General features: G+C 43.4%; 1 protein-coding gene across 3 annotated transcripts in view; it reads left to right on the top strand.

Annotated features, from left to right (window-relative positions):
* SFT2D1 (SFT2 domain containing 1) overlaps positions 1-20,375 on the top strand; it is a 43,259-nt gene that overhangs the window by 8,020 nt on the left and 14,864 nt on the right. For 2 of the 3 annotated variants that reach the window (XM_077813321.1, XM_077813322.1), the window contains 2 exons: positions 7,696-7,782; positions 13,539-13,621. In XM_077813321.1, coding sequence (XP_077669447.1) covers positions 7,696-7,782; positions 13,539-13,621 — 170 coding nt within the window. The remainder of the gene's footprint in view (positions 1-7,695; positions 7,783-13,538; positions 13,622-20,375) is intronic. The other variant, XM_077813323.1, reaches the window with a different exon arrangement.

The following is a 20,375-nucleotide window of genomic DNA, read 5'->3' as shown; positions in this document are numbered from 1 at the left end:
TTTAAACTTCAAATCAGGGGCTGAATTCTGATTGACAGCTGAAGCCTTTCATTCACTGGAAGAAATCACTTTTAGAAATAAGGAAGTTTTATAGAAGTGACTGAAAGGAGCATGCTGCACCACAGATGGTATGGGGCTGACTGCTAGATGTTAACGCTGCCCTGGAGCATACTGCTGTAGAGAGAAATGTGTTAGTATAGGGTACCATGCTGCCAACATGCTTTGAGGAAAATGTATATGCATGAATCATAAGTATCAAGCCCTAAATCTTGAGAGTCTTTCCACACAAAAATACATAGTTCTAAGATCTCAATTACTAATTTACTTAATTTGAGATGTTGAATTAAGTTTTAATTCAACAAATCTCCGCTGTAGCGTTCTTCCTACGCTTCTGAACATTCTTGCTATTAGTGAAAGCTTTGTTAAAGTGTGAAATGCACAGCTTTGTATAAATTGCAATGATCTAGTCAAAAGGTATAATTTACTGAAAGATATATGGAAGCAGCAAGACAAGGCAAATGGAATCAGACAGTTCAATTTAGTAACATAAGAACTGATGTACTAGGTCAGTGGCTCATCAAATCGTAGAACCATAGGACTGAAAGGGACCTTGAGAGGTCATCTACTCCAGTCCCCTGCACTCATGGCAGGGCTAAGTATTATCTTGCCCATCCCTGACAGGTGTTTCTCATTTGCTCTTAAAACTGTCCAATGATGGAGATTCACCAGCCTCCCTAGGCAATTTATTCCAGTGTTTAACCACCCTGACAGTTAGGAAGTTTTTCCTAATGTCCAACCTAAACCTCCCTTGCTGCAATTTAAGCCCATTGCTTCTTGTCCTATCCTCAGAGGTTGACGAGAACAATTTTTCTCCCTCCTCCTTGTAACAGCCTTTTACGTACTTGAAAACTGTTATGTCCCCCCTCAGTCTTCTTTTTCCAGACTAAACAAACCCAATTGTTTCAATCTTACCTCATAGGTTATGTTTTCTAAATCTTTAATTTTTGCCGCTCTTCTCTGGATTCTCTCCGATTTGTTCACGTACTTCCTGAAATGTGGTGCCCAGAACTGGACACAGGACTCCAGTTGAGGTCTAATCAGCACGGAGTAAAGCGGAAGAATTACTTCTCGCGTCTTGCTTACAACAGTCCTGCTAGTACATCCCCGAAGGATGTTTGCTGCTTTTTGCAACAGCGTTACACTGACTCATATTTAGCTTGTGGTCCACTATGACCCCCAGATCCCTTTCTGCAGTACTCCTTCCTAAGCAGTCATTTCCCATTCTGTATGTTTGCAACTGATTGTTTCTTCCTAAGTGGAGTACTTTGCATTTGTCCTTATTGAATTTTATCCTATTTACTTCAGACCATTTCTCCAGTTTGTCCAGATCATTTTGAATTTTAATCCTGTTCTCTAAAGCACTTGCAACCCCTCCCAGCTTGGTATTGTCCACAAACTTCGTAAGTGTACTGTCATTATTTAAATTGTTGATGAAGATATTGAACAGAACTGGACCCAGAACTGATCCCTGCAGGACCCCACTCATGTCCTTCCAGCATGACTGTGAGCCACTGATAACTACTCTCTGGGAACGGTTTTCCAACCAGTTTTGGACTCCTCTTATAGTAGCTCCATCTAGGTTGCATATCCCTAGTTTATGAGAAGGTCACGCAAGACCGTATCAAAAGCTTTACTAAAGTCAAGATATACCAGGTCTACCACTTTCCCCCCCATCCAAAGCCCTGTTACCCCTCAAAGAAAGCTATCAGGTTGGTTTGACATGAAGAAGAAAGTGCAAGAAATCCTATAGTAGACAATTTTGGAATAAGTTGCCCATAAGAGAACCTTCCCCAACTCTTCTCAGTGAATGACTCACTTATGAAAGAACCGTGATTTGCTTGTTCCTTTTTCATCGTGGCATTTTGGGCCCCTGGGAAGCGAAGTGGTAAAGGGCAGTATAGATAAAGATGATTAGGAGGATGTATGCTGAACAAACTTCTTTCCTTCTTGTGCTACAGTTCTGATAATCTCTTTCCAGACATGGAATATGCACTGCTAACCTTACCTGGTCCTCTACTAAGCAAAGGCTATTAATAATGCAAATATTGTAGTGTCTGGCATGATGCTATAATCAGGAGTCCAGGATGAAATCCTCAATTTTGCTTTTGTGTTAAATCGCAATCATTATAGTCACAAATTGTACCCATAATAGTGTCTTATTTTGATGTTCCTGTGTCTGTCATATCCACCTGTTTGACATGAAGGACAAATTAGATTGTAAATATTTTGACAGGGACTACTCCTCTTTTGTGTTCAGTACCTAGCATGAGGAAGATCCTAAGGCCAGCAAGCAGGGAGCCTAACCTCTGCACAACTTCTGAGCTGTGCTGCTGGAGAAGGTGTGAAGTTCTGTTTACAACACCCAGAACTGTAAGCCACTGTTAGCCCCCTGCCTCAGCAAGTGGGAGCTTTGCTGCTGTTAAGTAGTGTCAGAGAGTTGACCCAAAACTGTCTGCCATGCCAGCAAGCTCTTCAAGAGTCTGCCAAACTAAACCGTAGTAACAATGAAACCCAGTGAACGCCAGTTACGGAGTTCCCCAGAGATGTCTCTGCAGTATCTAGTCCCTCTCACTGAGAGACACTCAAAAAATTAAGTTTGCTGCCTCCAGTGAGACAGTGTATATACCAGTGTGTTAAGTTAGTTGAAGACACTTCACTTTAATACACAGCACTGAGATGGTTTTGTTAAAAAACAAGAATAAGTTTATTAACAAAGAACAGAGGTTTAAGTGGTACTAAGCAAGAGAAAAAGAAACAAATGTGATTACAAACAAAACAAGTCATGCTTTCTACTGACTAAAATTTAATTTTAGCCAGTTACAATCTTTGCCTTTGCAGTTTTCTTACTCACATCAGGTTACCAGCATCTTTAGCCCTCCAGACTGGGGGAATCTTATTTTCACAGGCTCAAAGTGTGCTGTCCATGAACTGATGGATTACTAAAATATTTTTTGCTTTTGTCTGTCAGTTAGCTTGATTGCTTGGTTTACCTTTCATTGTCCTCTGCCTGTAATCAAGCCAGTTGGACAGGTTAATCCACATTCCTTTGTCTGGGTTTGTGTACTGCCTCCTAGACATATTTTAAGAACATATTTCCAGTACACATGTATGTATGGGTTTTGCACAAGTTATATATCACAGTGATTTTCTGGACTAATGTGTCACCAGTTTACATAGGATACCTTACATGACATCTTTTAGATACATATTATGACAACAGTGTTTTGGGGGTAGTGAGTGTCGGGCCTAATATGAGTTACAATCTGGTGGGCCCACTGCCAGTTGACATTGAGGGCTTCCCAGGGACACAGAAGGTGACTGCCAGTGCAGTTCGTAAACCTACTAGAGCTGCTTGTCTCCTGGTGGCTAGAGAAGTCTGCAGTTTGCACACTTAGACTTTCCAGAAAGGTAAATTGTGTAGCCATTTGCTCAGCTGCATTATTCAGTCTTCTCCACTGAGAAGATTCAAATAGTGCTCTAAGTGTATAAAGTGGTAGTTCGGAGGATTCTTATGTGGATATGCTAGGTGGGAAAGGAGAATAAAGGAAAAAGCTAATAAGAAATCTGGACTGCATGCTGTTGCAAACGTTGAAGTACTGGTAATTTGGTCCAGATTTATTTCATGCAGGGTAGGAGGTATAAAAAGTGGCCCGTAAATCAAACTCTCTTCTAACTTTTGACTCCTATTATTCTGCTCTGATCTGAACATGGCTGCGTATGCTGGGTCACTGGTTTTTGCCCAAGCTGCCCTCTGTATGCCGCTACTTATTGTCAACCTAAATATCCAAAAATCATGAGTCAAGTCCTTAAAAATCACTAAATTGTCTTAAATCATGAGGCTTTATATTGGGAGTGGTGGAGAAGGTCTTTATTTGCCTTCTGGTTTTCAAGCCTTTAGGGTACTTTGTTCATGTTTTCAGGCTATTCTCTGAAGGGAGGGCTAAGAACTTTTTTGATTTAAAAATTAGTACTGAAATTCTCATGTAATCAGTTGCTCCAAGGAGATTAGGCTTAAAAAAAACACCAAATATTGTGAGACTTGAAATAAAATTGCAAGAGTTGGTAACACTGTGCCTGATAGGCTTGAAGAAACTGCCCTCTCCCACACCTTTCTTGTGGCAGACTGAAAATGGCTTTCCAAAAGAAGCTGTCTGGTATCTTTAATGTGGTGATAGCACTTGCCATACCAGCACTTCATTTCTGAGCTGCAATGGAAAGGATTTAACATGTTTATGTGCACTTGTGGTTATTTGCATGAATTAATGTACCTGAACATGTGATTCAAATATATATCTTCAGCTATTTGAATGAATGTGCAGAAAATGCTTCTCATATGATTTTGTTCAGGAATATAATCTCTACATATTCTTTCATTTTTTATCTAATTCCTTTTTGCCTACGTAAGGATAAACAGTTGTCTCTAATAAGGTAAGCAACATATTCTGTTATTTGCAAGGGTGGATCTTAATTGTTTGAAAACAGGAGAAGAGAACTTCATCACTGCATTGAATCTGTAAGCAAATGTAAAACATTAAGTACCTGTATTCATCTGTTTTATTTTTAAATTGCATATTTTGACATTTTAATTAAATTAAAAAGACTTGGTATCTTTTGTGTTTATCAAATTCCCAGTGTCTTTGAAAAGTCTGAGTGGTGTATGCACCACTGTTCATTTTTAGTGGGAAGATCTATTTTATGCTCCACATTCAGGTTGTAATCCAGCAAAGTACTTAAACTTGTGATTAACATTGGGTACGACCCAATTGATTTAATTGGCATTTCTTATGTGCTCAGTACTTTGCTGGATTCAGAACCTTAGAGGCCCAATCCAACTCCTGTTAAAATCAATTGGAGTCTCTCCATTGAGTTAGTAGGAATTGGATCAAGCACTTAGGCCCCAGTCCTACAAACACTTATGCATGTGGTTTACATTATTACCATGAGTAGTACTATTAGACCTTCATTTCAATGGGATTGTTCATGGTGATACTTATATTTTGCATAAATATTTGTCAGAATATATACCTACTAAAGGCTTGTCTACTTGGAGGGTTAGCACATGGCACGCCACAGTATGATTCTACAGTGCACTAGCTAGCTGTGCACTAACTAGATGAGTGGACCCTGCTATTGTGCACTGAAAGTTCTGTAGTACTCTTAATAGTACGTCAAAGCATCCTGCAATGTCCAAATGTCCAGGTAGTGTGTAGCAAGCTAGTGCACTTTAGATTCATACTATAGCTTACCATGTACTACTATCTTTGTAGACAAACCCTAAGATATCAATATTGCCTTAAGTTCCCCTCTTCACATAAATTGACTTAATGACAAATATTGGCTCTGCGGTGGTCTAGATGTTTACCATGGAAAAAAACTTCAGTTAAAAAAAGACATAATTTTTAAAATTTATATATTTTTTCAAGTCTGAGGTGAAATACCACTTTTATGTGTCTTCTCTGACTTAAGTGATGGAAATGTCTTAACTTTTTTCAGTAGTGTCTGCTTTGCTGAAACTCTTTCTAGGTGGTCATACCAGGTTAAATCAAATTATCTTGTTCATTCACACTGTGTCAGTTTTACGCAATAAAGTCACTTTGCAGACAAGACCTGTTACTTTAAACAGTCCAGAACTGTTTAACTGAATAGATAACAGTGGACCTGATGGTGGGTAAAATTTTCAAAAGTGCCGACTTAAATTTCATTGAAAGTCATTGGGACTTAGGCACATAAAGTACTTCTGAATGTTTATCTTTTTTAAATGGTCTGCTTTTTAACTGCAGTAGTATATAGGTAAATCCACCTCATGTTAAATCATTTGAAATCCTAGCTGTGATCAAATGATAGATTTACACTACAAATGTGGTTTAAATCTGTGTTATGCTTACCAAAAAATAAAGTCACTGAAGAAAACTATCTCAATAACAGTTTTAATGGTTTGAGCACTTTCTACAATTGTTTGTCTTTTTTTTTTTTTTTTTGCCAAAGAGACTTAATTATTGTTAGAATTTGGTTTAGCTTTTTGCCTAAAAAAAAAAAAAAAAGTCAAGCATTCACACTAACCTGACTATGCAAAAATTAACAGGTAGGTTTTAAAAGAGATTCTTAAAGAAAATAAGTTCAATCAATAGTGTCATGAAGAGATAATATTCTGACTTCCCCATCCTTGAATCTAAACCTGTGTAAAGTAAACATGCTGTATTTTAAGGTAATAAAGATTCAAAAAGATGTGCAATTAAATTTACAGATTTACAATCTGCTGAACCTTGTTCTTGAAGAATCTAGGCAGGAAATGGGTCATCCATGTAATACAGAATGTGAAATCGGTCAAGTCAAATCACTATAAAGTATCATAATGTCTGTTTGAAAGTATGTACAAAACTGAAAGTGAGGACATAAAATGAGAGGCAAAGTTTGAAGGTATGATTTAGCATATGCTAAATCAACTCCTTTATAGTCAATTTAGGTAAATTGGAGCTAGGATTTAGTTTGTAGACTATTTGACCATGGTGCAGTTGAGTATAAGTTTAAACTCACTGACTGTGCTCAAGGCAAATTATCCTATGTTGTGCTTCTTGGTTGCCAAACTTGAAGCACTAATGGAAATGGAGATTACTGCTTGCGATGTGGCACTCCCTGATTAGTCAATGTATAGAACTCTCAGGTGCGTTTTTAGACCCTCCAGCTATAATGAACAAAATCAAGAAGAGCTGGACTTGCTATTCCGCAACATGTGGTGCTTTGAAGTCATTCTTCCCATCACTAGAGTGAATTTGAGGTTCATCCCTAACTGGTCTCTTGATACATTTTATTTGCAAAGTCTTTAACCAAGACCACCTAAACTACTTATTGCATACAGTAGTGTGTTTAAAAACAATTCCCTTGTTTTAAAGGGATGGTTATAGGAAGGTATGCAGAAAATACCTGAAGTTATGCAGGTTAATAATTTCATTTGTTTTAATTTTGGGAGTGGTTTCTCAGCAAACGAACTGGACTGTGTCAAATTTTGTTATACTTCTTCAATTACTTAAATATCTTAATTTTCAGTTTGGCACACATTCCATTTTGCTGTTCTGTTTCTGTAGCAGCAAAATGTGACTGCCTTGTTTGTTTGATAACAAAAATGGTAGCTTTGTTAAAGGGATGTACAAAGCTGTATGTTTAGAATGTCCACTAGAAAACGTGTATAAGATCATTCATTCTTTCTCTTCCATATAGTATAAAGGAGGAAATTAGTTGACAGCTGCTAAACACATGTTGCTCACTAGAGTGAACTTGTGCAGAAAATGGTCTCAATAGTTTGGCATGACATGATTTAGTTGTAACAGTTTGGTGATGGGTAGGTCTGTTTATCTGTGTGGGCAACATTTATTTTTGAATGTCATGGTATGCATATAATTTTAAAGTGGAGTAAAATAACCTGTCTAATCAAATTGCTAATGACATCTTTAAATTGGAACAAATTAAACATGTGAGATTTCTTAGGCAAGCAAGGTAAAAAGTAAGTACTTGTTGCAGGTTGAGAAATCAAGATGAAGATACTTATTATTAAAGCTCATTAAATGCAAAAGAAGTATTTGAGTTTTAGGTGCTGTCCAAAATATATTGTTCTAATCTTCGACTTTCTTTTCCCCCAAGGTCCTTGATGCCTCAACGCTTAGTTTCGGTACTCGAGTGAAATGGTTTGCCATATGTTTTGCAACTGGCATTTTCTGTTCCGTTCTTGTAAGTGAATTTTTTTCTACCTTTTATGAAGTTGCTATGGTAGAATCTTGCTAATCTTCATTCTCTGGGCCTGATCTTGTGGGGTGCTGAGCATCCTCTTCCTATTGTTTCAGTTGGAATAAAGGGGATTCAATTCCTTGCTGGATCTGATACTTTATAATCCACACTATTGGTAGTCTTCCCCTAATTACAGTAAATGGTCTAGTGACATCTCTTATTAAAAGGATTAAATATTGACAAAATTTCCTAGTACATGATGTAGTATTTTAAATTAAAACGAACTTAGAGTAACCAAAATAGTTGAGCAAAACTTTTTTTTGTCCACTTGCTAATTCACAAAGTTCAGTAACTTGCAATTGATCTCCCAGTTGTTGGTGTAATTAATAAAATTTTGCTAGATAATGTGTATTGTTGAAATGACTGAAAATAGTTTATACCACTAAATTTGAATTAAGCTATATTCCATGACCTAGGGAGGACAGGTGGTGGTGGGAGGAGGTAGTGGGAGGGGATGCTTTGAGAGACAGGCAAACTGGGGCAATAACTTTTGAAGCAAAAACCTGTGATATACCTCACAATTTTTTGTTCATCAAACATAACACTTTCAGAAGAAACAACGAGGAGTCCTTGTGGCACCTTAGAGACTAATAAATTTATCTGTGCACAAGCTTTTGTGGGCTAAAACCCACTTCATCAGATGCATGGAGTGAAAAATACAGTAAGGGGTGTGTGTGTGTGTGTGTGTGTGTATACACACAGCACATGAAAAGATGGAAGTTGCGTTACCAAGTTGGGGGTCAGTGTTAACGAGACCAATTCAGTTAAGGTGGAAGTGGCCTATTCTCAACAGTTGACAAGAAGGGGTGAATATCAGAGGGAAAATTACTTTTGTAGTGCTAACGTGGCCAATGCAATCAAGCTGGACATTGCCCATTCCCAACAGTTGACAAGTGTGAGTATCAGCAGAGGGAAAATTACTTTTTGTAGTGACTCATCCACTCCCAGTCTTTATTCAGGCCTAATTTGATGGTGTCCAGTTTGCAAATTAATTCCAGTTCTGCAGTTTCTCGTTGGAAGTCTGTTTTTGAAAATTTTTTTGTTGAAGAATTGCCACTTTTAATTGCCACATTCCACACAAAGATGGACTACAAGCCGTCAGGAACAGTATCCCCGATAATGTCATGGCAAACCTGGTGGCTGGACTTTGTCCTCACCCACAACTGTTTCAGATTTGGGGACAATGTACCTTTGAGGGGTGCAGGAGGGGGCTCAGGACAGGGGTTGGGGTGCAGGAGGGATTCAGAGGGCAGGCTCCAGGGTGGCAGCGGTGCACAGCAGGGCTAAAGCCGGCTCCCTGCTTGCCCTGGCCCCGTGCTGCTCCTGGAAGCAGCCGGCACCACGTCCCTGGGGGAGGGCAGAGGGCTCTGCGTGGTGCTCTTGCCTGCAGGTACCTCCCCTGATGCTCCCATTGGCCGCAGTTCCCTGTTCCCGGCCAATGAGAGCTTCAGGGGACAGTGCCTGCAGGCGAGGGCAGCGCACGGAGCCCTCTGCCGTCCACATCCCCGGGGGCGACAGGGACATGGTGCTGGCCGTTTCTGGGAACGCCACGGGGCCCCAGGGGTGGCAGTCCTGCAAACTGGATCCAAAGCCTGACTGGCCTCATCTGGCCCACAGGCCGTAGTTTGCCCACCCCTGCTCTAAGGTGTCACAAGGACTGCTCGTGGTTTTTTTTTTTTGCTGATACAGACTAACACAGCTAACGCTCTGAAACCATTTTCAGAAGAGATGGCTAGTTCTGCTTGCCCAACTTAAGACACCTTTGTCTTGACTTCCAGTGGTGCAGAGCATCTGACTCCTGTTGACCTCACCTAGCATTGTTGCTCAGCATTTCTGAATTTAAGCCAAAGATGTCTCAAGTTGGGCACCCAAAATCAGTGGTCATTTTTGAAAAATCAGCTGCACAGTTCCAAACTGTGCACCAAACAACCACATTTAGAACAGTAATTTTTGGGAGTATTTACACCTTTGTTTAAACCATCCATTTAATGTGTAAATCTCTCCACCCATTATGTGTAGAGTAGTAAAGTTCTTGTGAGTGTTGGTGCATAGTTGTGACATCACCCAAAAAGCACAACTGATCAGTTGAAATGTAGGTTGGAAGAACTGTTTGCAAAGCAGTGTGGTTTAAGTTACTACTTTTTGATGGAGTATAGATCCAATATTGATATAACATGACTTCCAACCACAAAGGATAGAAACACTTTTCAGGCAAAGGACTTATTAAATTTCTTCTCTACAATGAAAATCAAGTAAATAAGTCTTATTCTCTCTATCAGAGTCTTAATAAAGTATGAAACACAAAGATAACTTAGCAGAAGTGACCTTTCATATTAAGAAATGAAGCAGGCATAGTTTATTCCCCTCTACAGTATGTGACCATGGGAATAAAACCTTCCTTGTCAGATGCTTTAGACTTGCCATGTGATCTCTATCTCCCAAGAGTGAATGCCTATAGTGTGGGCTCTATTTTATTGGCCATTACGTAAAATGGTAACTTATTTATCTTATTTAATTTGACCCTTTTTCACATTAAAGGCACATTCAAGCACATGGCAGAGCAGCTTTCACTGTCACTTTAGAATACATATTTTCTTTGGTGTTAAGTAGAGACATATGGAGACACATCTCTGTCCTGGGAAAATGCAAGTGATGCTGGTTTGATGACTTACGCGATTTCTATATGATTTTGAATGATGCGGCGCAACCTGTGGTCTTTAGGAAGTAGAAATAGCTGTAAGCTGAAATATGTCAAACTTCTATCCAGGAAATAACACTTAGAACAGTTAGCTGAACATAGCCACTAATTCTACATGTGCCTGTGACTGAGCTGTTTGGTGCGGGAGGGGTAGTGGAGGGGCATCTCCTATTTCAATTCAGACCCTGTGGGGAAGGCATCTTGTAGAGTACTTGAAGCAGATGTGATACAAGACAAAGGGCTTGTCTACACTTACATTTTATAGCGCTGTAACTTGTTAGCTCAGGGGAGTGAAAAATCACCCCCCTGAGCACAGCAAGTCAGAGCGCTTTAAAGCGCTAGTGTAGACAGGCTCCGAGCGCTGGGAGCCAATCCCCTTGTAGAGATGGATTACCAGGAGTGCTGGGAGAGCACTCTCCCGGGGTTTGCCTGCGATCCCACTCGCACTTCAAAGCACTGCCGCGGGAGCGTTTCCATGACAGCGCTTGGAAGTTTCCGGTGTAGCCATGCCCTAAGTAGTAGTGAAGTCATTTACATTTTTTTAAAATGTTACTTGCTAGTAATAATAGTTCCTGCCCTGTCTTTCATGGAAGGCAAGCAAGAACGGGACACTGAGAGAACTGGTAGAGGAATGCAAAGGGAACCAAATATTCAGAGAGGTGGCAATATGCTACTGTAGTGATCAGTACTGCTATCAGTGTACAAAATAATCATTCAATCTGAATTATCTGGGACGCTGATGCTAGGCTCAAATTCATTTGGATTACTGCTAAAAAGTAGGGCTGTCGAGCGATTTAAAATTAATAGTGATCACGTGATTAAATTGCAATCAGTTGCATAATTTTTTTAATCACATTGTTAAACAATATTAGAATACCATTTATTTAAATATTTGGGGGGTTTTCTATATTTTCGAATATAGGGTCATGGCTGGGGGCTCTGGGATTCATCCCTCTTGGGGCTTTGGGGCACAGGGCTTCAGGTTGGCATGGGCTGCTTCAGCCCCAGCTGCCTGGGAAGCCATGGGCTAGTGTTTCAGCCCCCCACTATTGATGTCTCCTGCCCCACCCTCAGGTATGCAAACAACACATTAATTTTTTAATACATGTTAATTTTGCTTTCAGTTAGTCGCAGTGTTAACTGTGATTGACAGCCCTAATAAAAATTGAGTCCATTGGCTGGTTTTGCCTCTCCAGGTGTGAAGCTGGTTGTACAAAGCAATTTGATGTGCTTTGAAGATTCATGTAGGTTCCCCACAATTCCATTGTCCCCTTCCTCTGTTCTGTATTTCCGTCCCCGACTGCTATTAGCAGATTCCTCCAAGAGCTGGAGATTGGACGCTAGATGAGCTGGGCTCTGAGTTACTACAGAGAATTCTTTTCTAGGTGTCTGGCTGGTGGATCTGCTTGATTACCATATTTAGGGTAAGGAGGGAATTTTCTCCCATGTCAGATTGGCAGACCCTGCAAGTTTTTCACCTTTCTCTGCAGTGTAGGGCACAGGTCACTTGCTGGTTTGAGTTAGAGTAAATGGTGGATACTCTGTAACGTAGTCTTTAACTCAAGGTTTGAGAACTTCAGTAACTCAGCCAGAGGTTATGGGCCTACTGCAGAAGTGGGTGGGTGAGGTTCTGTGGCCTGCAATGTGCTGGAGGTCAGATGAGATTATTGTGATGGTGCCTTCTGGCCTTAAAGTTTGTGAGGCTGTTTGGGAACATCGTGAATGAAGTAGGTGGACTGCAGTGTCTCTATATATGAATGATGCCTAGCTTTACATTGCTCTTTTTGCAGGTCTGGTTGGCGCCGACAAATGACTTATCCAGGATCTAACCTTTATTAGGGCTTGGCTAAGAGCTAGCTGGCTGAGGTTTAACCCAGATAAGAGTGAGATGAGCCCGGAGAAAGTCTCAGCTGCTGGGATAACTGGCAGTCTGCTCCATTAAGAGAATGCCTTCTGCTTTGTCATATTCACATCCTGGTAGTCTTAAAGTATTCCTGGCCACTTCTGGATGATCAAGTAGCAGAGGCCCTGTGTTGCTTTTTTTATCTGGGCGTGGCACAGTTTTATCTGGACCTAGCCACAGTCATCCACTCCTTTGTCATTTAGAGAGCTGCCCTTGGGTCTTCACTGTAAGATCACTCAAACCGTATTTGATGCAAAATGTCGCTGCTTGCTTAAATGGTACTTTTTACATGGAACACTATACTTGTGCTCTAGTCTACATTGTCCTCCTTTTGGTTTGATTTAAGGTATTGGTTTTCTCTGAAAAAAAACGCTAAGTGGGTTGGCGTCTCGTTACCTTTAGAATCTGCCTCTCTTCCATGTTAGTTATGGCAGTTCTGATCTGCAGAGGGGTTTGAATTATCAACCCCCTGGTTTAAACAACAAGGCTGATAGCGAGGTGCTTGATTCAGACGTCTCCTCCCCTGTCCATGCACATGCTTGGTCTGCCAGCTGAAGTTTGACAACTCAGACGTTTTTTTGTTATGATTGGAGTGTGAGTGGGAGAAGTGATGGACTTCCTTTATAGTGGGTTTGGAGGGACTGTGGATATTAGTTCGCTATAACTTCATGGATGTCTTCCTTTCATATAATGAACAGGAGCTTCTAACTTGGAATTATGGGTTTTAAAGAAACTGAAAGTCTGTCTGTATAATAACCTAAAAAGTAAACATCTATACAGTTACTACTAAAAGTACCTGTGAAATAGGCCTCTTATACAAATGTTGACTGTAGTAATATTGATAGGATTTATTTTCACACCTCTGCAATAACATTAGGGAGACTCTGTTAAATACATTTAAATCATTGCATCTCACTTGCCAGTAGAGGGAAGTATTAATCTGCTGGATGGTTAGTGCAGTCTCTGAATACAGTGTAGGACTAGTGTAGGTCATGGTGACTTTCTTGTGATTTAAATGTTATGGTTTACATTTATTTTCAGACACTAAACTGTATGGACTATCAATTGAAAGTATGAAAATATCTTTTTCTTGTGCAGGGGACAGCATTTCTATGGCTTCCCTCGGGGCTGAAACTTTTTGCAGTGTTCTACACCATAGGAAATATTGCTGCATTAGCCAGGTATGCATTATTTTCCTAGTTATTACTAATAAGTTCTACCATTTTGGAATCTGAATTTCTACCTGCAAACTTGTGTGTAACATTAATATTAAAATGTGAAGAACAATGCTGTTTATAATTTCAGGTCATATGTACCTTGCACTTTACATTTTCATGTTACTAATACACTAATTACAATGGAAATATACCAGTTACTTATTTCCCTCATTCTTCTACACAATTATATTGTGGTTTTTATGATCACTTCATAAATACATCTTGATTTCTACTTACTTTGGCTGGCAGGTTGTAGACTATAGGTTTTAGACTTCTGTATGCTTCTGTATGCCGCCATCTCACACCCAATTTCAGTAATTAATCACTAATGTAGGCGTCTCAATATGGGCATCTTATGATAGGAAACATCTTGCTTTCAACCAGAGCTCCTTTAATCTTATTTTTTAACGGAAAACGAGTCTGGGAGACCCTAAAAATGAGTCCATGAAAAATCTGGGCTTAGAATAAGACCAGGTATGGTCTTTTAAAAATGGTTTAACTTTAAAATTTAAAACTCTGCTGTATTTTATCTATTTCCACTACTCCTTCCGGCAGGCAGATGCCTTGCCATGCTGCTGATACTCTGGCTTTTGAGGCTGTGCTCTCAGGAAAAAGAATAGCAAACTTAACTTTCTGTTGCTGCTGCTAAACTACAAAAGAGGCCTTGTAAAGTTGTGCTGAATTCATTCTCCTATATCGGGGTGGGCATACTTTTTGGCCTGAAGGCCACATCTGGGTATGGAAATTGCATGCAGGGCCATGAATTTTGGGCTGGGGCAGGAGGTTGGGATGCAGGAGGGAGGGAATGCAGGGTGTTGAAGGGGGTGCAGTGTGCAGGAAGGGGTTCAGGGCAAGGGGTTGGGGTGCAGGAGGGGTGCAATGGGGGGCTGGGGTGTGGTAGGGGACTCAGGACAGGGGGTTGGGGTGCGGGGTGTTGCAAGGGGCTCAGGGAAGGGGCTTGGGGTGCAGGAGGGGTTCAGGGTGTGGGCTCCGGCCCAGCGCCGCTTACCTGGAGCAGCTACTGGGGTGGCAGCAGTGTGCAGCAAGGCTAGGACAGGCTCCCTGCGTGCTCTGGCCCCAGGCCACTCTCGGAAGCAGACGGCACCACGTCCCTGTGGCCCCTGGGGAGAGGGCTCTGCGCACTGCCCTCGCCTGTGGGTACCTCCCCCGAAGCTCCCATTGGCCATGGTTCCCCGTTCCTGGCCAATGGGAGCTGCGGGGGGCGGTGCCTGCAGGCGATGGCAGCGCACGGAGCCCTCTGACCCCCTCCCCTCCCCCCCGGCCCCGCAAGGGCTGCAGGGACGTGGTGCCAGCCACTTCCAACAGTGGCGTGGGGCCATGGGAGTGGCAATCCCGTGGGCTGGATCCAAAGCCCTGAGGGGCCAGTTGCAGCCTGTGGGCCGTAGTTTGCCCACCCCAATCTAATTTGTCCTTCATGTCAAACAGGTGGGTATAATGGACACAGGAACCTCAAAATAGTAGTTTGTCCGCCCCGTTCTATATGTTTCACCAGGGTGAAGTGCCAAACTCTATGAACATGAATTGTGAGTCCATAAAGTTCTTTCTCAGTCCTGGTCCTCCCTCCCCACTTTCACCTGAGTGTTTGTGTAAAGGATTAGCTTAGGGCTTTTGAACTTTTTTGCTTTTACAAACCCTGTGCATAGCGCCAAAAAACCCTGTCAACATTTTCTTTTATTTTGATCTACATAAAATCTTGGGTCCTGTTTGGAGCTCTTTCCCAGAAAGGATCATAGTTGGGGCTGCTTGTTGAGAACACTGCCCCTTTGCCTCCTGTGTCAGTTGTCTGAAATTCAGTGTCATCAGCTGCATCATCCCTTAAAATGTAGCTGCCTTGAAAGGTTATGCCATTTGAAGTAGTAGCCAGGTTGCAAGCCTGTGGGTTTTGCAGAGTAGGATTTTGAATTTGCACCTAAAGCAAATGGGGAGCCAGAGTTTGTGAAGCATGATGTTGGGTTTGCCTTTGACTTCTAGGCTCACTACTGTGTGCTGCCACCATCTTCATCCCTCTTGTGTCAGTTGTCCTCTTCGGGTAGAGCTGTAGTAGTTTAACCTGAAAGAGACACAAGCATGTTGCAGTGTTATCTGATAAGAAAGGGTCCAAATGGCTGTGGAAGGTGAAAGAATGCATTACTCCCTATTATGGCAATTTGTGTCCAGACACAGGGATGAGTACATGACTCTGAAGCATGTTATCCCCTTCTTGCAATCTAATGCCTTTATCTGAGGTTGATGACAGTGTTGGAAAATGTTACTGTTTTTCCACTCCCTTCTCCTTCTGCTAAGATCACTTCAGTCTTTTCTGAGTTGAGCTTCGACTGACTTCTTCCAAGCATTAAGATATGCTGGTAATGGCAGAGGCTGCATTGATGACAAAGGAGGTGTATATTTGTTTCATCTGCATATTGGTGACGCACAAGTCTGCAGCATCTTACAGCCTCTCTGTGGCCTTTTATAGAGGGGTGTGAGGAAGAACTAAGTCTTGTGGGACACCATATGGTAGGGGTCAGGGTGATTAAGAGTAAGTGTCCTCTCTTCATACCTTTTTTAGATCAGAGGTGGGCAAACTACAGCCCACGGGCCACATCCAGCCCGCGGGACCGTCCTGCCTGGCCCCTGAGCTCTTGGCCGGGAAGGCTAGCTTCCTGCCTCTCCCCCGCTGTCCCTCCTCCCCCGCAGCCATGCTGCTGTGTAGGCAGTGCTCTGGGCGGCAGGGCTGCATGCTCCTGCAGGGCAGAGTGGCAGCGTGTGTAGCTCTGGCCAGGCGGTGCGGCTCCCAGATATGCTGTTCTGAGCAGCATGGTAAGGAGGTCAGGGGGCTGGATAAGGGGCGGGGGTCCCGGGGGGCTGTCACGGGACAGGGAGCAGGGCGTGGTTGAATAGGGCGGAGGTTCTGGGGGGGTGGAGGGGTGCTAAATGGGGGTGAGCTCCCAGGGGGCCAGTTAGGCACAGGGGTCCCGGGAAGGGGTGGTCAGGGGACAAGGAGTGGGGGGGGGTTTGGATGGGTCAGGGGTTCTGAGGGGGGCAGTCAGGGGGCAGGAAGTGGGAGGGAGCAGATGGGGGGCGGGGGCCAGGCTGTTTGGGGAGGCACAGCCTTCCCTACCCGGCCCTCCATACAGTTTTGTACCCTGATATGGCCCTCAGGCCAAAAAGTTTGCCCACCCCTGTTTTAGACTAATACCTAATGTGTTACCTATATTTCCCAGGACTCTTACATAGGCAGAAGGGGTTGTCATGTCCTTCCTTATCTCCTGCTCCAGGAGGCAGTGATTGACAGCACGCAAAAGGCAGGGGTTGTGTGAAGGACACTGGATCTGAGTGGGAACCCTTGTGTTCTGAATGTGCCTACTCCTTCAGACCTCCCCGAAGAGCAGTTAAAGTTAATATTCCTGTGCTGAGTACACTGCACTACGCCTACTTGGGATGCCCCTGCCCCCAGCAGCAGGAGTTTGGGTGTGGGGGGACTCAGGGCTTGGGTCCGCTGCTTACCGGCATTGGGGCTCCTCTCCCTCAGCTCCCCTAGCTCCACATGCCGCCTCTGCTGGCGGCCAGGCACTGCCCCTGAAGCTCCCATTGGCCATGGTTCCCAGCCAATGGGAGCTGCAGAACCGGGGCTTAGGGAGGAGCAGAGGCCGCATATGGAGCAGCTGGAACTAGGGCCGCAGCTTCCCAGGAGCTGCCCAAGCCCCACCAACCCTGCCCCAGCACCCGTGGCCCCCCTGGCCACATACCCCTTCCCAGCACCTGCAGTGCCCCTTGAGCATCTTCCTCTCTCCCCTCCTCCCCCCCAGTTTTAGTCATGGACAGGTCACGGACCTATGAATTTTTGTTTACTGCCCGTGACCTGTCCATGACTTTTTTTTTTTTACTAAAAAGACTCGTGACTAAAACTTAGCATTAATTATGACTTCTTGTCCTCAGCAACAGATCAAGGCATCTGTCTGCAACAGAACTAATGGCAATGATATGTACACATGAGGTGTAGGGAGGTCAATATAAGATTGGTCTTGTACTGTAACTGTGTAATGATAAACATAAAAAAATGCAGAATAGTTACTCTAGTATTAACTATAGCCCTAATTAGCTAATGCACAAGCTGTCTTGTAGTGACATCAAGCTCATTATTATGCTCTTAAATCTAGGTATTGCAGCACAGATGACACATCTTATCACCCAGTGTTCTGAGACTTCTCAGTATACCCAAATCTTTCGGTAGAGTTCAGGCATTTACTGTATTGTTCCGGTTGTATTACTTCTAGCTACAGCTGTAATGCTTCACTTTTAAACTACATAAACAAAATTAATATGCAGAAGGAAGAAAAATCTCATTGAAACGGTTTTTCATTATTACCAAATCATGAATATAATACTGCTCCCCTGAGATTTTGATCCCCATTTTAAATGCTTTTAAACCACTGTGTGCTATTTCTTCCAAACATTCAGAAGTATCATGAAATAAAACTATTTAGTAAGTAAATTATAAATAAACTTAGAGTGCTTAAAGCACAGAAGTGGGATTCAGGAGACATTGTAGTTCTGGTCCTGGCTCTCACTGACTTCATGCAACCTTGCTCAAGTCACTTAACTCCTCCTCTAAGACAATTTTCTTCCCCATCTGGCAATGCAGTGGAAGGCAGTAGTCATCCACTGTATCTCACATTACATTGTGAGATTAATGTTAAATAATTTGAGGTACTCTAAGGTGCTATAGAAATACAGTGATTTTTTTTAAACAAAAAATGTTTTCATCCATCAGTTGATACTGAAAGAGATGAGCTAGACAAATTAACTGCAACTCTTAATAAAAGAGATCAGTTCTCTCCTTTTGTATAAGTTATACTAGGGGTCAGCAACCTATGGCTCGCTGCTACCTGCCGGGACCCCGGCAGGCAGCAGTGGGCCATTAAAAATCCTGCCTGCCCCGGCCCGCTCTTCTCCGTGCCCCTTCCCCCCCCCACCCCCCTTGTGGGGGCAGGTGAATAAGCTTGGTCCTGCTGGCTGCTGCTGCAGGGCAGGCAAGGTCCCCCCTCCCCTGCCTCTTCCCCCAGTGTGCTGGGTTCCTGCCCCTCCTCCTCTCTCTCCCTGCTGAGATCAGCTGATGGAGGGGGAGAAGTGGAGCCGCAGTGCACTCGCTGCTCTGGGGAGGAGGCAGAGAAGAGGTGGGGACGGGGTCTTGGGGAAGGGGGTGGACTCAGGGCATATTCTCTCCAGCCCACTGCCGTGAGCCACTCTGGGCAGGGGGCTGGGAACACCCCCACGACCCTAGCCCACACCCTCAGCCCCCTGCCATGACTCCTGCAGCCCCCTCACACCCCAGCCTCCTGTCCTGACCCCTGCACCCCCCACGACCCCAGCCTTTACTCCAGCACCTCCCACGTATACTCAGCCTGCCCACACCCTCCTCACACACACCCCGCACTCTGCCCTGACTCTTGCACCCCCCACATTCTCACTCCCACCCTGAGCACCAAACAGGAGCTCCTGCACCCCCCCCCCCACATTCCTACCTGCACCCCTTGCACCAAATGGGAGCTGCCCAGGTAAGCACTCCACACCCAAACCTCCTGCTCCAACCCTGAGCCCCCTCCCTCATTCTAGCTCCTGGCCAGACCCTACACCCCAACCCCCAGCCTGCTCCTTCACCCCCAGCCCTGTGCTCAGTGCACTCCCACCCTCAGCTCAGGACAGAGAGAGAGGAAGAGAATGGGCTAGAACCAAGGAGAAGGTAGGTACCCACTCTATGTGCACAGGGCCAGGACCGCAGACCGGCAACAGGCTGAGCAGGGCCGGCAGCCGGCACCCTGGCTGGCAGGAGCCAATGGATGGAACCCCAGACCAGCAGCGGGCTGGCCCCGCTCAGCCCGCTGCCGGCCTGGGGTCTTGGCCGCTGGCCCCGCTCAGCCTGCTGCCGGCCTAGGTGAATGGAATCCCAGGCGGTCAGCGGGCTGAGCAGGCCAGCGGCGTAAGATCAGCATTTTAATTTAATTTTAAATGAAGCTTCTTAAACATTTTGAAAACCTTGTTTACGTTACATACGACAATAGTTTAGTTATACAATATATAGACTTATAGAGAGACCTTCTAAAAAACGTTAAAATGTATTACTGGCACGCGAAACTTTAAATTAAAGTGAATAAATGAAGAGTTAGCACACCACTTCTGAAAGGTTGCCGACCCCTGAGTTATGCTATCGATTCTATATATTAAAAATGCTGATGTTTCTTTCACATTGGATGTAGGTAAAACTGATTCTCCCCCCCCACCTCGTGTACTTAATTTCTTGTGTCTCTTCCTACAGAAGAGGAAATATGGTTTGTCTCATTGCCTCAGAATATATTTTCAGTGCTCCAAATTAAATTAGCCATTTGTCTGCTGCTAACCCTCATGAGTAATACTAATTCCCTGTGAACCAAGATGAATGAATTCCAGGATTCCTTCATTTCTTTTAAAGAACACTGACAAATTAAAAATCTTATCTGTGCTCTTACTGCTCTCTTAAAGCGGTACCTTAGATTAAGAGGAAATTTGCTTGTCTTTTTCTCAGTTTACTCTGTATTTTTACTTTCTCTTTGTATGGCACTTTCACAGAGCAGAAAGGGTGAGAAACATTTAAAACATGGGGAAGATGTAATGCAAACTGTAAATTGGCAAGGGGGACGCAAGGGCACATGTAGTCTCAAGTTGCTTTAGACAATTTTAC

The sequence above is a fragment of the Eretmochelys imbricata genome, chromosome 3 (assembly GCF_965152235.1).
Source record: "Eretmochelys imbricata isolate rEreImb1 chromosome 3, rEreImb1.hap1, whole genome shotgun sequence".
NCBI classification, from domain to species: Eukaryota; Metazoa; Chordata; order Testudines; family Cheloniidae; genus Eretmochelys; species Eretmochelys imbricata.
Note: the sequence above shows the minus strand (reverse complement) of the source record. Positions and strands in the feature narration are given on the sequence as shown.